At 35.6% G+C, this 17,592-nt stretch overlaps 3 protein-coding genes across 5 annotated transcripts; 1 reads left to right on the forward strand and 2 right to left on the reverse strand.

Annotated features, from left to right (window-relative positions):
• The first annotated feature begins 50 nt into the window (after positions 1-50).
• LOC124300525 (UDP-N-acetylglucosamine--dolichyl-phosphate N-acetylglucosaminephosphotransferase) lies at positions 51-8,449 on the forward strand. Its single transcript, XM_046754729.1, has 7 exons — positions 51-378; positions 485-599; positions 1,226-1,671; positions 6,301-6,489; positions 6,708-6,778; positions 6,933-7,096; positions 7,215-8,449. The coding sequence occupies exons 1-7, from the start codon at positions 209-211 to the stop codon at positions 7,278-7,280; spliced, it is 1,221 nt and encodes a 406-aa protein (XP_046610685.1). The 5' UTR covers positions 51-208; the 3' UTR covers positions 7,281-8,449.
• On the reverse strand, positions 1,491-5,793 carry LOC124300523 (beta-1,4-mannosyl-glycoprotein 4-beta-N-acetylglucosaminyltransferase). Its single transcript, XM_046754728.1, has 4 exons — positions 5,781-5,793; positions 5,188-5,485; positions 3,845-4,133; positions 1,491-3,687 (listed from the first exon to the last, which is right to left on the reverse strand). The coding sequence occupies exons 3-4, from the start codon at positions 4,001-4,003 to the stop codon at positions 2,551-2,553; spliced, it is 1,296 nt and encodes a 431-aa protein (XP_046610684.1). The 5' UTR covers positions 4,004-4,133; positions 5,188-5,485; positions 5,781-5,793; the 3' UTR covers positions 1,491-2,550.
• LOC124300515 (NFX1-type zinc finger-containing protein 1-like) lies at positions 8,284-17,469 on the reverse strand. Of its 3 annotated transcripts, none has more exons than XM_046754714.1 (16): positions 17,113-17,464; positions 16,527-17,015; positions 14,212-16,351; positions 13,559-13,844; positions 12,925-13,424; positions 12,382-12,699; positions 11,964-12,263; positions 11,610-11,765; positions 11,260-11,517; positions 10,822-11,050; positions 10,548-10,713; positions 10,265-10,376; positions 9,883-10,097; positions 9,459-9,736; positions 9,020-9,303; positions 8,284-8,883 (listed from the first exon to the last, which is right to left on the reverse strand). In XM_046754714.1, exons 1-16 carry the CDS (start codon positions 17,187-17,189, stop codon positions 8,566-8,568), a joined length of 6,126 nt encoding a protein of 2,041 aa, XP_046610670.1. In that variant the 5' UTR covers positions 17,190-17,464; the 3' UTR covers positions 8,284-8,565. The 3 variants fall into 3 exon arrangements, 2 of the variants coding, with proteins under 2 accessions (XP_046610670.1, XP_046610669.1); XM_046754713.1 differs by having other exon boundaries at positions 14,212-16,354; positions 17,113-17,463; XR_006907235.1 differs by lacking the exons at positions 8,284-8,883; positions 9,020-9,303; positions 9,459-9,736 and having other exon boundaries at positions 9,956-10,097; positions 10,265-10,465; positions 14,212-16,354; positions 17,113-17,469.
• Between the last annotated feature and the right edge of the window lie 123 nt (positions 17,470-17,592).

Genomic DNA, 17,592 nt, shown 5'->3' on the forward strand with positions numbered 1-17,592 from the left:
CTATAAAGTATTCAGTGAAACTTGTCACACTTCCACTTCCTGCCGACGTCAGTTTGGTCGTCGTCAGCTGACGGAAGAAACAGTAAACAAAAATATACTATGCAATATGCGTTCACGGAACAGGCATTTGACCAAAGTACATACATACATGTGTTGGACAACATAGCTGAGCCGGGTTTAAAAAGTGATTTCTATTACTTTTACTGAAATGGAAGACCGTGAAGTGTTATCGAAAATGAATTACCCCATTTACGCAAATGTGCTCATGTCGGTAGTCTCTTATTTTTTGACAGTCCGATTGATACCAAAGTTTAGAGATATGTTCATCAAAGGTAACCTCTATGGCATAGATATGAACAAGAAGGACGGTGGTAAAGTGTGAGCGAAATTCTTATTCTTTTACGTAGTTTTTAATCTCTGCATATTTTCGTTAAATAATAATGTATGTACAACTGTATGTATCTGTATAACCGTTCTTTTTCAGACCAGAGGCATTGGGTGTCGTGACAGGATGTGTGTTTCTTATCACAATGTTTTTATTCATTCCCGTTCCATTTACCGACTACATATTCAAGAATGCGGACTTTCCTCATAATGAGGTAAATATCATAGATTGAATGGTAAAATATATGAAATCATTTTTGAAACTTACACATCATCATCTCTGGGGAAAGATTTTGAAAGTAGATTTAACCTATGTTCTTTTCACTAAAATTTACCATATTTAATTGATTATTCTACTCTCATATGTTTTCTATTCTTGTGTACAAAAGTCGTTATTACTTTATCTGAATAAAGTACAATTAGGCTAAATGAAATTATGTGTTCGTAGATCATGCTAATAGTTCTTTATTTCCCAAAGAAAGATGTATGGATTTGAATGGTTAGAAACATCTTTATTTGTATAAATTGCCCATGAATAAATCCGTATTTTTTGGCCGTTAATAATTTTCAGTTGAAAATAAAAGGCACAAACAAGAGCTTTGATGGGAATAGAAAGCGTACTATTTTTCAAATGAATAAAACCTTGGCTTACGATAAATAAGCAAAGTTCCTGATGTATCACAATTTATGACACTTGCTATATCAAGTATGCTGCTAATTTTTATTTCTTGAATACTTATCATTTTCTTTGAATTCGAGCATAGCAAATGGGGCAAAAAATATATAGATCATTCTCAGCATTGCAGCATTGTTAAAAAAAACTCAACTCATTTGCTTACAGTTTGTCGAGATGTTGGCGGCTCTTTTATCGATATGCTGCATGTTATTGTTGGGATTTGCCGATGATGTCTTAGACCTGCGGTGGAGGCATAAGTTACTATTGCCCACAATTGCATCATTGCCACTGTTGATGGTTTACTACGTGAACTTCAATTCGACTTTGATCATAGTTCCAAAACCGCTACGACCATGGTTCGGTTTGTCAGTTGATCTGTGGCTGCTTTACTACGTTTACATGGGGATGCTAGCGGTATTTTGTACAAATGCTATAAATATATTGGCTGGTGTCAACGGACTGGAAGTTGGGCAGAGCTTGGTAATAGCAGCCAGCATATCAATCTTCAATTTAGTCGAATTATCTGGGAACGTGTGGAAAGCGCATCAGTTTTCATTGTATTTCATGCTACCGTACATGGCAACGTCACTTGCACTTTTCAAACACAACTGGTGAGTATAATACTCATATTATTAAATATTCACTGTTTTGAATGAACAAAGTTTTCCTTTTCAAGAGTTTTATTAAGAAGGAGATTGAATAGAAAATTTAGCGAATGAAACGACTGTGTTGCTGTAATGACGAATGAAATTCTGAATAGAAAATTGCTTTTTATTGTGTATCACATACGTTGGAAAGTTTCAGATATAGGTGAGCTGATCCATAAATATGAGCGGTATTTTCGTTTTACACATCTTATCTGTCTTATTCGCAACTTGATCTGGTGAAAGTAGGTTTTATAATGTGATATGGTACGGCAAAGTTCAAGCTAGAATCGTATTCATACCCATTACCCATTCGAAGAGTAAGGTGTTAATAATCTCAGACTAACGGTTTGCTTTGCTGTGACGAACTAAATACTGTAGAAAAACTACAACAAATAATGGAAGTACAGTATTATCTGTGGTATTTTTTATTCATAAAGACAGCCTTATTGAATCATATTGACAATAAATTGATTGTTTGTCCATTCTAAACTTGGACTCTTCGAAAAAAGTACTCATTTTCATAGGTCAGCTACTATAATGCCCTTTGGATCGAAACTTAACTATAAATGGTAAATTTAAAACAATTCCATTCCTCCATGAAACGAGAATTATTTTGTTCAGACTATTTCAAGGAGATGTGTATAACACGAGTAGAAAAGATTTATACTTAAAAATCATAATATAAATAGATTCCAATGTTCTTTTACATCTTACATACAAACTATTTAACATTAATATCTAAATCAACGTATTAACTTATTGTATAAATTTCTTGTACACTAATTAGCGTGTAGAGAGTATCGAGTATGAGATAATATCACAGTTGTGGTAACGGCCTGGGTGTTAATAATAGTCTAACTTTGCATAAAAATTTTCTACCAGCCAGTCATATTTCCACGTGTTATTCATCACTATGTCTGGAGCAAAATAAGGATCGCGGGATTTATAGGCCCTCAAAAGCGCAGTCTTGTTGTCCAACCATATCCCAGTTTCTATTAAATCTTCAATGTAAGGAACGTCAATAATTAGCTTTGCATTTTTCTCTTTTACATTTGCCTTTTGATGAAGAGACGTTACGATATTGGCAGGATCTTGACAGAGATAGCAGTACCATCCACCATAATGATTAAGATCCCCTATAACTAAACCTAGAGACTCTCTCTCGCTAACGTCACCATCAAAGTCTTTAGGTAGCACTAGCGAATTTTGATGATATGCTTCACGCAGTAAACTAATTGTTGATGCACCAATTACAATTGAAGTCTTGAGCGGATGCTGCCAAAAAAAGCCGAACACAGACCATCTCAATCGGAAGCCAATAGGTTGCGGCCACCCGTCGTATACCTTCAGGAACATTAGTGCTCGTGGATTTAAAATTTGTTCAGATTCAGTAGTCACGTAAATATCATCGTCTCTTAAGTTCCGCACAACCTGACATACTTTTTCCCATATATACTTAGATATCACTCTTAATGGCTTACGTATCTTACTAGCTATATTTATGTACAAAATCTTATCTTGCCCTTGTTGCAGCAAACCTTTCGCAAGCTTGTGCTTAAAATTATCCTCTGCATTGCTGAAATCGCAAATTACAAATAGATCTACGACCTTGTAAAGTTCCTCCACTATTACTTCAGCAATTGCTGAATTGTAATCGTTTAACGAAAACACATAGACAATTCGTCGCAGCGTTTTTCGTTGTTCTAATTTGATATTTTGCTTGGAAGCCATAATCGCTCGCCACACTACTTCTGGCTGGCCACAGTCGGTGCCATGCCAACCCTGGTTACAGATGCACCGTTTTCTTTCGATCTCCTCGCTGTTTGCCATTCTCGTTACATCTACTCCATCTCGCCAACACCATGTGTGATTGTATTTTTCGAATGATTGCAGTGTATGTTTGTCCTTTAGGTAAATATTGCTCTTGATTGTCTGAAGATGCGATGCTGAGTGGTCAAACGGTAGTACATTGTGTACTGGCTGCAATTACAAATCTAATTCAATACCTTGATACTAAAATCTTGGTGATTATTTTTGGAATTGCAACTTGGGATTGGAATTGACATTCTACCAAAACCGGAAACTGAAGTAATATACTTTTAATTGGTAGATTTAAAAATGTATAATTGATCTTTACCTTCGGTTTTTCGATTTTCACGAAACTGACTGAGGTCTGTGTGGTCGGCGCTATAATATCCGGTGGTGGTGTAGAGGCCACGTAAATTACGACGATAAGAATTTGTAAAACTAACAACGTATAGAGCAGGGCCAGCTTCCCATCTAGACGTCCCTGCATATCCACACGTTTAGTCCTGAACTTTTGAATTGCGAATTTCACATTTCACTCCTTGATTAAAAATTCCAAAACGGTACCTCTCAATCCCGATACGGCTTGACGCAATGAATGCGTAAGTGCATTTCTTCATCTGAAAAAATGATCAAATATGAATCTTAAAATCAGGTCAGGTGTAAAAATTGTTACGTCGCGTATTATGAAAAATTTCCATCACGGTATGAAGGAGAGACATCAAAAGACGTCGTATATCGACCTTAGATATATTTTCATCTCGGAGATATATACATATATATATAAATCATTCGCTTAAAAATTGAGTTTTTTGTAAAACGTAATTTAGTCATGCAAAATATTTGAAAAGAACAATACTCAAAGTTGTGCGAAATTTGTAAAAAGCATATCGGATCATTTTGGTATGACGCAAAATTGAACTGTGCTGCCCAGTTTTTTAGAATTCAAATATTCCGTTGCATGATTTGAATATCTCATTTTTCGTATCAATGAGAAATTCTGAAAATGTATTGTTAGGGGTTAGCTCCTAGAGATGCATCCCGTTTTACATTCATGGGATGCTTGAAGCGCATCGGTTATTCCCAGGCTGATCTGACGGGTCCGATCCGTCTCGCGATTGACTCACGAAATACGATGACTACCGAGATAAGATAACGCAACGTGAAAATGCTGTTTTTTTTTTTATTTTTATTTCATCACTATTGATGTCGAGTTAAATCGTATTTGAAACAATCAAATTCAACAGTTCATTTGTGCACGTTTATTTACTTCTCATTCGTTTATATGTTGAATATAAAAATTCTAACGTTATTATAATTATATCGCTTTATTTACATTAACAAATCGCTTGTAATGCGTATTTTACAAATCCGTTCTAATTCGAAATACTCCAGAGAATTTTAGCACACGATAGAATGTCAAAGGTGACATGATGAGGGATTTCAAATCGTCGGGCGTGTCTCAGAAGTGACCGGGTATAGATTGCTGATTTATCACGACTAATAAGCAACTCGCAAACGCGAGAAGACCGCCACTAAATGACGTCATTGTCCATGCATCGGTTCAAAGGCCTGCAATTTCGAATCACGGAATAACTCGACACTCAGTATACGCGCGAATTCAACGTTCAGTCGCAGTGCCTAGCAACAGTTCAATTGTTGTACAACACTCACCGAAAATTGCGGTCTTCCCTTGGCCTCCTAGCCGCACGTCAAGATACTTCTGGAACGGAATAAGCAGTCCCCCGCATTTCGCATATTTTTAGAAGCGATCGTAGCCGAGTGCGCGGCCCATTCGACGGCCGGGTGAAATTCCTACGGGCGCTACGTCTTCTCGGCTCGTCCCTTCTTCCGTAGCGAATGCGAATGTGAATGCGAAATCCAAACCACACCCGAAACACGGTGAAACGCGGTATGCGCAAGGCTGAACGAGGCGCGTGCGTCGCGCTCTAGTTCTGCACGTATAATTCGTCTGCAATGAAAACACCAATTACCAATTTCTATCAAGAGTTCAATCGCCTATTTGCAACAGTAAACAGGGTTCATAGAAATATGTCGATTCGTTGCCTCATCGGAATAAAGCGAATGTTACAATCATCGTCAAGCTAGGCGTTGCCTCGCGTTGCGCGAGATGTATCTTTGTTCATTTTAAATATCTCGCAAGAATTTCCAAATTCTAATTGACGCGATGCACGAAAATTATAAAATTGATTAACTAAAAGGAGCGTTTTTATTCGGTAAATACTTTCAACATGCGTCGAATTTACCACAAGCTACATTTTTCATACACTCACGCGTGTTAAGAACATACACGCGTTCAACTAAAGTCGCACTGAGAAATTTATAGCGCGAAAAAATAATACCGATATCCGCACATTTTAAAATGGCTCTAATTATTGCAACGTTTTTAACGACGCGCATTGATGGTCGGATAGCTCTTGGCATACTACTGCCAGCTAGAATCTTGAGGTCGATTGCTTCTGTCTGTGGTTCCTTTTTCTCTTTCAATCGTAGCTACCTGTACAGATTTTCAAATGGCTCTAAAGACCATCTGCCTCGGACTTATCCGATGTATATGGGAGAAGAAGCAGCTGGTGTTCCTTTTTGAATGTCAGTCGTTCAACTGCCGGCCGGCTGCCTTCTTCTTTGATACATAATTTACCCATTTTGCAGAAAAACAACTTTCTTCGAAATAGTTAAAATCGCTGGAATTTTTGTCAATTCATATTCTTATACGACAACGTAATAATATATATGTATACCGTGGTGATGATTATTTGTTTAAAGGTATCCGTCGCAGGTATTCGTCGGAGACACGTTTTGCTATCTTTCCGGAATGACCTTTGCAGTGGTCGGCATATTGGGTCACTTCAGTAAAACTATTCTACTATTCTTCATACCGCAAATTATAAACTTCTTGTACAGCATACCGCAACTATTTCATTTGGTACCTTGTCCGAGACACAGACTTCCTAGGTGAGCAGAAAACAAAAGTCCAATCAGTTAATTATTGGGATTTGAGATATTTTCATTGTTGCGAATGATCAGTATGATAAATTGATTATACATATTGCAAGATGAGGTTTTCGCACATTTTTGAATTATATAGTAAAGTTCGCGATGTTTTATACACTACAGGTAAATCAAGGTATTTTAAAGATAACATTGAACATAGGATTTTTTTTTTTTTTTAGATATAACAAAGAAACGGACAAGCTGGATATCAGTGTTACAGTTTTTAAAAAATCAGAGCTCAACGTGCTTGGTAAGTTTGAATGTGATTATTTATGACTTTAATCAATTCATGCCTATATCAGGTGTCACGAAAAAAATAAAGTTTCCGGCTGATTTCCTAATTGTTTTCGATTTTTTCCTAAGTGGTTCTCGTATTTTAATGTTGAATCTACATTTGTCAACAGCTAAGCTTTGCTTGTGGGTATTTCGCACATTGAAGATAGTAAGTTGGAAGGAAGACAAAACTGGTTTGGTGACATGTAACAATTTAACGTTGATCAATTTTATACTGTATATGATTGGTCCAACATCTGAGCCAAGTTTAACTATAATCCTCATACTTATTCAGGTAATTCAAAAGTCACATAATAATGTAGTTCACAATAAGTTTCGCAGTCACAGCTTGCCAGATGTCATTGACCAAAATTCACGTATATTTATCAATTACTGAAAATTTTTCCTTGCAGATTATGAGCAGTGTATTGGCATTCATGATCAGGTATCCACTTGCGTCAGTGTTTTACGATATTTAGATGAGAGTTATTTTACGCAATGAAATTCGAATTTGGATATCTTAAGAATAAGCACCACGGGTCTTGATACTAATCAAATTTATGCATATTGCATTCTGTTATACCAAAACTTAATGATCATAATGATCACAAAAAGCTTTACTACTCTGTATATATATATATATATATATATATATATATATATATATATATATATATATATATTAAATATTATATTATCAAGACGAAAATCGTATCTTTTATTGCCTGGAATATAATTGTACATAAATATTACCTGTATATTAAGTGAGGCAACTAATAGCTTGAGTATGTACTATTTACATATCAATAAAAATTTGGATGTTAAAATGTTCACTTCAAATTAGTCAGTTAAGAATGGCTTGTTTAAAAATGATCACTATGAAGTCAGTAGATCTGTTTAAAATTATCACTGAAATTAGTATAGGTAAATATGTGCAGTATATTGCAGGGAAAAAATTTCTTTCCCACATTAATTTTAAATCGTTACTTACGCCATAGTAATGTAGCTTTTTTATAAGACTTCAAAAACTTTAGAACCAAATTGGTACATTTCTACGAAAGAATATGTGATTAGCTATGATGTAAAATATATATATATATACGATGCTGCGTTACACCGTGTTTCTCGTGTGTTCATTACTCATGAAATAACGTATATTTGTCTTCAAAAAGCAGATATTGAGTTAAAATTTGCCCCAAGATATTTACGAGAAAACGTTATTATATTTGGAATTCCTGTGCTCATTCTGAGGAAAGTGTTGGTATCAGGTATTCATAATGCTGAATATTTAATTAGTTTTATTTTATTTTTTTTAACGATACTATCAGTATACATTGAAACATGACTGTGCAGAAATATATACATTTTTTTCACCACATTCTTATAAAAAACGTAACATACTTACTACACGTACAACATACATATATCTGTTAAAACTTATAATTCATGATTTACTATCACATATTTTTTCCCCAAGCATGGTAGCTAAACTCGCAATGTTACTTCACAAGTGGAGACCGACAAAGTGTTGAAGCTGCACTGCAACGAGTTCGCTCAGCAAAACTGGTAAAATATAGAAATCTTCTGAAAGGTTAGCATTGTGGCACATCTTTCAACTTATTTTGCTTTATTGATCTGAACTCCATTTGAAACTTAAAAAAAAACTGATACATATTATGAGAACACGTCATGTACTGTACTTGACCAACATTACTGTAATTACACCATTGACTGTTTTATAAACATATTTGGACATGTTCTATCCTATTCTGATTCTACAGGTGAGGATGGAATCGAATGCAGACATTTTTCACATCTTACTAGAAAAACATGCCCCATAGGGCACTTATACCAATCTTCGTCATCTAGTCCCACTGTCTTAATCATGATGTTTTTCTCTTCGTTAATTGTTAAGGATGATTGTAGTGAGTCTTTCAGTCCCATTAGCTGTTTGTAGATTGTATTGCTGTTAACATCTGTAAATTTCCTGAGGTTCAACAGTCCCAAGTAAATTATTTCTGTTTGCAATGCAGTCTCGTCCTTGTTTAATTCATGGAATTTCTCAAGTTTACAGAGCTGAACCTGTGAACCAATTGATTCTTCAATATATGTATTATAACAATACAAACAAATCTGCGTGATAAATAAAAGCAGATTTGGTATAGGTATACTATTGTATCCAAATGATCCAAAAGCAGTAGACGATATTTTTTATTACCATATAATGTAATCTGATGAGCTCATTTTCGATATCCTTGACCATTTGATACGACATATTGTGATCAGTCGGAAGGCATGTGATCAGAATGATAATTTGATTAAGAACCACTGGCCAATTGTTGGTATCACGAACGATGTTTGGTATTTCATCGAGTTTTCGCAAAATCATTACGGTGACTATTAGTTTCATCCTGATATCCTTCAAACATGAGATACTTAGATGTTTTTGTCCATTCCCAATTGTTTTCAAGTTTTCGAACAATTTTTTGTGGGCATGAAAATCTGAAAGTTCAGTGAAAGTATACATAAGCAAATCATATAAACATTATTTCGATCTTAGAATACAGATAGAAATATTTATTGCAAACATACAGTTGTTGAAAGATCTTTCATCAGTTCAATTACTCAAGTATTTGGTCAAATGTAGTTCGAAATACCTTGAAATTGCTTTGTATATACTTGTGAGATTTCATTAATGTCATTGACAAGTCTCTGTTGATCATCTCGTAACTTTTTTAGTCTGAAGGAGACCTGACCCACTACAAATTCTATATTTTTACATTCCTTCTTAAGCTGGTTTGTGTATCGTACACAATGTGTAATACGACTTTTGCATACTGGACATGCTTTAATACCAATTTTAAAGCTGTGGTGCCATTCCCAGTCAAGATAGTCACTTTCGATACAGTGACCACAGTCTGGCAAATACACAAACCTGTAGAAATTCAATGAAACCATTAATCAGCTTGGAATAGTTTGATAACATAAAAAAAAAACTTCAAACTCTTGCAAGCCTTGTATGCACGATTATTCACTTCTATATAATGCAATATTTTTTTTGCTCGCTCGAAGTGGACTTACCGTGCATCAGATTTACTTTTATTAGAGACTAAAGTAGGTAGATCCTTTTCATCGCAAACACGGCAGAGCGGTGGGCATGGTTCACCGCAAAATCCGATGCAGGGATGCCCACATTTAGTAAGTTTTCGGCATGGTTCATTACATGCCTCTCGATCACATATTTCAAAGCACAGTTTCTCACATTGAAGATGTTCACAACGCCATGAACAGGGTTCCTAAGAAAAAAAAATAATGAATTACCAATATTCTAAATTATAAATGTTATATTTATTAATGTGAATTAATCTCGTGTCTTGTATCAAGTCGATTATATTCTTTATAATTTCTTTTGTTTTTATCAGCAATATGAAGTGAAATTGTTAATAATTCATACATAGCTTACCTGACATGGCGTACAAGGTACCCGGCACTTGAGTTTACATTCAGTATGTTGACATTTCAGAGAACATATTTTATTACATGGCCGACATTGATCCTTGCAAAGAGCCGTGCATCTGTAACAACGACATTCCTTGTAATTGGGAAAGGAAAACTATCGGAAACTGTGACTTTGGTACCACTAGATTTGTCATACGTAATATACCTATGTTAAATACATTAAAAAAATGTAAAATAGATCTGAATAGTCAAGAACTTGAATTCTAGACACTTTGAACATATCATACTTATGACCACAGATGAGAATCTTGTTGCAAGGTTGATGGCATGCAATATGGATTCGTCCTTGTTTACAGGAACCACAACTACCGTTACAAACGTGACCACAAGGTAACGCAGTGGCGCAAGGTTGTGGACAATGCTGCAAAAGTTTATCTGCATATTCTGGTAAACCTACGATATAACAAAAACTATCCATATTATTTTTGTAATTGTTTTATCATTGACATGATCAACGACGTTGGATTCGTTGAGAAAATTTCGTGAACTATGTCTACTCACCAGCTTCTATTTTGTAACATGGCACAGAATATATATGTTGACATAATCCCAGTTTTGGCAAGGGTCGTGGATATTCGCATCGTTTAGTACATGGTTCCTTGCATTGGGCTTTGCAGGGATGTCCACATTCAAGCTTCCGTGGGCATTGACCCGTACAAGCAGCAACTGTTGGATTCTCAGAACAAGGAATTTTTATTTCATGGCCACAGTCAGGTACAATCTTGACTGTCTGAAACGTCGACAAAATATTGTAGAAAAGAATATCAGATCAACATCGAATTCATATTTTGGTGAAAATAGTTAATACAGAAAAAAAACTGTGTCAACAGCAATCACATTGTTCGCAAAACTTTTTAATAATTAAGAATTACTTTTTGGAAATTGAAGGGCCAGCTTTTTTCATTGTTTTAGCGAAATATCTGAGTGTTATATACTAACCATTTCTTTACAATTTCCGCATGGCATGAAACACTTCTCTTTGCACGTATGACCACATGGTAGCTCGCGTTTGCATCGTCGACTACACATTTTTTTTTCCACATCATTTGAGCATTGCACTTTATATTTATGGCCACAGGAACGTTCCTTTATCACATCTACTATACAAACTCCACATGATTCATGGCATCGTTTATAGCATCGATGGTCAAGTGCACATTCAAGTGCTATTTTTTTACATTCTTCAAAACATACATACTGAAAATTCATAGCAAAGAACAATAGGGATAGAGTTATAGTGTATACAAAATTTGAGGCAATGGCGAATATTTTGAAAAGTTTGAACATACTTGTAGATGATCAGGATCTTCTTTGATGTGACATTTTCTTTTGCAAGTGTGACCACAAGATAACAATTTCGCACAAATATGAGTACACTGAAATGTCGCAAAAGGTAAATGACAAGGCTTTCTTACAGTGTGACCACAGCTTAAGGGAGTTAATTCCTATAAAGAAAGGTCTTATTAATTCGAATAAATAGTAATTGAATACTTGTTGTACAATTTCCAATTTATAAACATTCAAAAACGGTGCAAAACAAAAAATGACAAAAAAAAAACAGAGTATAATAATTATCAGGCGGGAATAAATTAAGTTGAAAAAAACTTCTGCAAAAAATATAAGCTATTTAATTAAAACTTCACCTTAAATTGACATTTATATTCTTCTAAATCTGTACAGCAAGGAAAAGTTGCGATATGACCGCACTTGATATTTGTCGTGATTGAAAATTTACAAGGTGGACAGGCTACATTGCACCCTGAATCACAACGATGGCCATTGGGGCAGCGTTTCAAACATGGTTCTTTGCAAACGTAATTCTCATGATCTCTGTCCGAAATATGACAAAGATTTATACAGGTATGACCGCAAGGCAATACAGTATCACATTGACGTGAGCATCCACCAGTAGGAGAGATTTTGAAATCGTTTGCTTTTCTTATCTGAAATAATATGCATAATCTGGTAGAAATTCAGATTCATGAAGGTGGACTAAACTTCAGAATTTTACGATCTTACCAAGATATTGACCAAACATTACAATGAGTTGTGAATTTATACCTCTGTTAATTGATCTGGATGATTTTGGCACTGCAAAACAAGCGAACTCCCGATAGCATCGTTGTTTTCAAGGGTTTTTTTTATCTTGGGCCAAATTTCATTGTTTACTATTAAGTTGTCCATATTTCCCATAATATAGAGTCCTTCGCGAGCACGTGATAGTGCTACACAAACTCTATTCTCAGTACGTAAAAATCCAATGTTACCATTATGATTATTCCGAACCAACGATAGTAGTATTATTTTGTTTTCCTCTCCCTGGTAGTTGTCGACTGTTGTTACGCGTACATTACACAACATTGGCATACTTCTTTTAGCCTGAAATTCGTACACAAGCTAAGCAATCAGCTTTCAAGCGCTAACCATGTTAATACCTATACGTTGTAATATACCACTGGACAAAGTATGAAAATATTAATGCGGGAGCAAAATAGTTGGAATCGAAGTACTTGAGATACATAACAGATTTTGCTGATTCTGTCTGAGAAACTCACAAAAATTGTTAACTGTTATACGTATAATTAATTTATAATGTATCCTTACCTCTTTGAATTTCAATAACTGACCACTGTATGTACACAGTATAGTGATTTCATCCGAAGTATATCCTTGTTGCAGCAAATATTGTGCAAAAGCCAATAAAAATTTGATTTCGAAAGGGTTGGACATTGACTCGCTTTCTGAAGTTCCCAATTCATGATTTTGATGATTCAAAAAGAATAAATTTTTCTCCAAACCTTTTACTGCAGGATAAGTGAACACGGATACATGATTCACTAGTGTTTCATATATCGCCGGGGATATCAGCTCAGCAATTTGTGGCCGCATACGATGCTGAACAACTAACTGTGCACTTTTATTTCTCATCTTCACTATTCTCTCAAAGAGAGAAATGTTCAGGTTATAATTCACCTCCAACTCATAAGTAGCCGGTTTTGGTCGTAATTGTTTATGGTCGCCTATAAGAATAACTTGTTGACAGTGTTCTGTCAGAGAACATATTACATGAGCTTCAAGAATTTCTGCTGCTTCCTCTACCAGTACTGAAATTAAAAAACAAACTCAGAGCCAGTATTTCACGCATCCATTATGGAACGTGAAAAGTAAATCAAAATAATTTGGTTGCATACATGTCTCAAGTGTAAGAAGATATCCAACTAAGCAAAAAACCATCTACCTATTGGAGCCTTCAGGGCACGCAAGGTTTCGTGCAACCTAGCTGCACCTGTAGTGGTCAATCCTATGACCAAAGCATTACGCATCACTTCTAAATCAGTCATTTGTTTGAAATCATCCAGTTTAGCTGATATTTCATCATACTCCGTTTCTAGCTGCACAACACGTTTTTGCACCACTTCATGGCAGCTTAACAACCAACTACTATAGATTTCCCATGTTTCGTATTTTAGGTAGTTCTGTGATGTAGACTGATTTTCACTTAGGGGATGTTGACTCAGAATTCCCTTGAATTGAGAGATTTCCAATAACAAAATATAAAAACTATCATTGGTTGCTACTTGGTTGATATACGAAATGGAAATTGATACTTTCACAAAATATTCAGTAAGAACTTCATGATGACTAGACAGAACTATATATTTTGATTATAGTAAGTTTGAGATTATGCTAAATGGCAATCGTCAGAGAAATTCAGAGTCAAAGGGCTAATATTTTTTTGTCACATTTTTTTGACAGTAAATTCCAAATATACCAGAATATTCTTAGATGGTTTCGCAGTTTTCTAAACCTATGGCAACTTCATCGATTTATAATTCGATTCTTTTATTCCCAAGTAATATAAAGAATAATGTATTCACAACTCATTCTTACCTGTGCAGTTGTCTGTAGTGTTTTGAATTGCTCAAGTACTTTATTGAAATCCTCTTTAAGATGTACCTCTTCGGTTTTATTGGTGCTACACTGAATTATTTTTGTTTCAAGTCTGTGAATAGCAGCATCCAGATCACTGATATCGAAACAAGTAATTTGCGATTTATCCGCAAGTACTACACTTGCTACATCAAAATCATCATCTATATCTATGTTCTCATCCTCGGAGTCATATTCAGATTTTGCTGAAGACTCACCCGAATTGTATTTGTAGGTATTTATTTCCTGAATTAAAGGTATAGAATTTGCACCAAATAGTTGAGTAATTAAATCGTCAGCATTTATGCCATGCAATCTATCATCATTGGCATATTGCCGAAGTATATGTGGCGAGACTATAACAGTATCACTTGTCAAAGCCCTTAGCACTGAGTAGAGCATACTGAGCTCATTCAATATTACGTTTAATAGATTGCGGTTGTGATACATATGCCGCCATAAAGAGTTTTTCTTTTTCTCTTTGTTAAAGTAATTATCACGTACATTTTTCAATTTGTATTTGGTCAAATTTGGGTTTTTGGATTGTTCGCCAATGCGAACTAATGATTCTGTATGCAACATAATACCTTCCAGAAACTGATCAAGGGCATGATTTGTCAAGCAAACAACAATCATGGGTGTGGGCTGCGATGAGTTGTACCAACTTGAAGAATTGGCTAACAATGTGCTAGCTATTTGCAATGCCATAAATGTCTTACCAGTACCTGGTGGCCCATGTAATACTGATAATTCTTGTAGAAGCGCACATTTAAAGGCTTCATACTGGGATTGATCAAACTGAAGGTATTTAGCACTTGGCCATCGTTTAGTATCCATCACAGGAATTCTGAATCCTTTACACACATAGACTGTGCTTTGATCGAGATATTTCGGTGGAGAAGGAGATGATTCCGCATCTACGATATAGCGCTTCATTGGGAAATTCTCTTCAGTCATAAAGCGTAAGCTGCGAAGAGTATGGTAGTAGGGCAAAAAATATACTTTTGACTCTACCATAACAAATGAGCAGTTGTACATGTTTCGCATCATTTCTGATCCTGTACAAAGCTCAATGACTAGTTCGCCTCTTCCTAAGAGTTTTGGATCTCGCTCGGTGACAGTTGCGAAGAAAATGCTCTTGAAGTTATCATTAGTAAAACATAGGAGTGATCCGTACATGAACAACTTCGAACAATTCCAGTTTATTTTTGGCATAACTCCAAAAGAAATAGTTATGCCAACTTGATTTCGTACTATAGTTGAACCTATCAACTTTACATTTTGGAAAACCCTAATGTCTGACTTTGGCTTTAGGATTTTTCTATTTGCTGCTAACGCTTCTTTATACTCTCGAATACCCTCTCTCAATGGACATAAAAAGTCTTCGCGGACCAGTCGAAACTGGACATCCAGGTAATGGTCCACTGAATCATAGGCACCATGAGTTTTGCAAGGTCTGATGTATGGATGATGATCATTGAGATCTTCTACCGTTGGTACGATATTCAAAGTTCTGAAGTCCATGAATGTTTCACTACCCTTTTCTCTTTTCTTTTTCAGTTGCTGATGTAATTTCTGAATACCATATTCTATCTCTTTATCAATTTTATGATCAGCTTTGGTTTTTATAGACTCTATAACATATCGCATAGTTAGCTCCATGACTGGTATTAATGTACCATGAGAGTCTACAGGAACAAAATTGATGACTGCTTTATAAAAAGCATACAAGGTATTCCAGAATCCGTCAATGTTTTCCCAGTAAAATCTATTATCTTTTGTCTTGCTTTGAGTTTCAGAAGGCAGGGATACCAAATAGTGTTCTAAGTTGGCGAGGAATTTCGACTGGCATACATCGCTGAGGATATTTATCACAATTCTTGTGAAATTTGCTTGTCCAAGCTTTGCCAAAATACGAAGTGTAACAACAATGAAATCTTTGTTCAAATCGCTGTTCAGTAAGAGCTTGAAATCAGGGTTGTGTGACAGTTCTGCTGCTACTTCATTCTCATCCATTTCACTTAGTCTTTTTAATTGAAGAAAATGAAGGTACTTTGAACATTTTTCTTGATGAGAATACTGTGCGCTTCCACTAGAATTCCTGCTGTAATAAACATTACTTTGATCACTCCCAAAATAGAAGTAATATTATGTGACACTAGATATGGCATGAGAAAATAATGGCAATTGGTTTAAAGACTCATTCGCAATACATTTGTCATATTTTTGGAAAAGTAACATTTATAATTTGGCATATTTCATTATACTGATCTTACCTTTGTCTATGGAATTTTGGTCCTGAGAATTGTGATACAGAAGGTGAAGATGATCGTGAATCACTTTGTTGTGAGTTCTCATCAGGTTCAGCAACTTTTAGTTGCAAGTCAAACCAGTCATAATATTTAGATGGTTCACAAGATTCTTGCACATTTCGGCTCGCTTGGGCGGAGTGCTGTCCTCGCTGATTACTTTGTATATGTTGACCACGTTGTCCATGCTGACTTTGTCGACCACGTCGATATTTACCACGTTCCCCACGTTGACCATGTTCCTCATGCTGACTTTGTTGACCATGTTCCCTATGCTGACCTTGTTGACTATGTTCCCTATGCTGACCTTGTTGACTACGTGACCTATGCTGACCACGTTGCCCATGACCCCTAAATGGCCTTCTCGGCCCTGTAGACTGACCTCTTTGTGGGTGCCTATTCTGCATGTTGATATCGGGTATTAAAGATCTTGAAATTGTAGCGTTACTGCTCGGTCTACATGAAATAAATACAGAATACTAAAAATGTACTAAACCTGTAAATAAGCAGCGTGAAAGGTATAATGAGTACATTTCGAATACCAGGAACTTACAATTGGAAAATGTCAAGATCAATGTCATTAATTTTGCTATTGTCAGATAAGGTGTGCATATCAATGTATGTCTGCATAAATAAAATTTGGTTATGCCAGTCATAGCGTGAGATAAATTTGTCATTAGGAAAATACACAGGTTGAAAGAAATGACACTTGTAACATTCCAAAACTATTGTGTATAACCAGTACTTAAAATTCAACAACGTTACTATTTGGTAAAACTGCTCACGACAGAATTTTGACCGTATTGCGATGGTGCGTGAGCCGTTTCAACTGTCACAAAAATTATCACTTTCGATGATTTCTTATCCGAGGAAATTGGGGAGTTCCCATTTCTACCACCAAGCAGCCAATTACAGCAACTCACAATTATGTCATGTTGGCGTTCATGTTTAGTTGGGAGCACGTTGGGAGAGGAGTTGGAGAGGTTATGTGGTTTAAACACACCAGCTAATTACCTAATCCAATTCCAATGCA

Source organism: Neodiprion virginianus, chromosome 3 (genome assembly GCF_021901495.1).
Source record: "Neodiprion virginianus isolate iyNeoVirg1 chromosome 3, iyNeoVirg1.1, whole genome shotgun sequence".
Taxonomy (NCBI): Eukaryota; Metazoa; Arthropoda; class Insecta; order Hymenoptera; family Diprionidae; genus Neodiprion; species Neodiprion virginianus.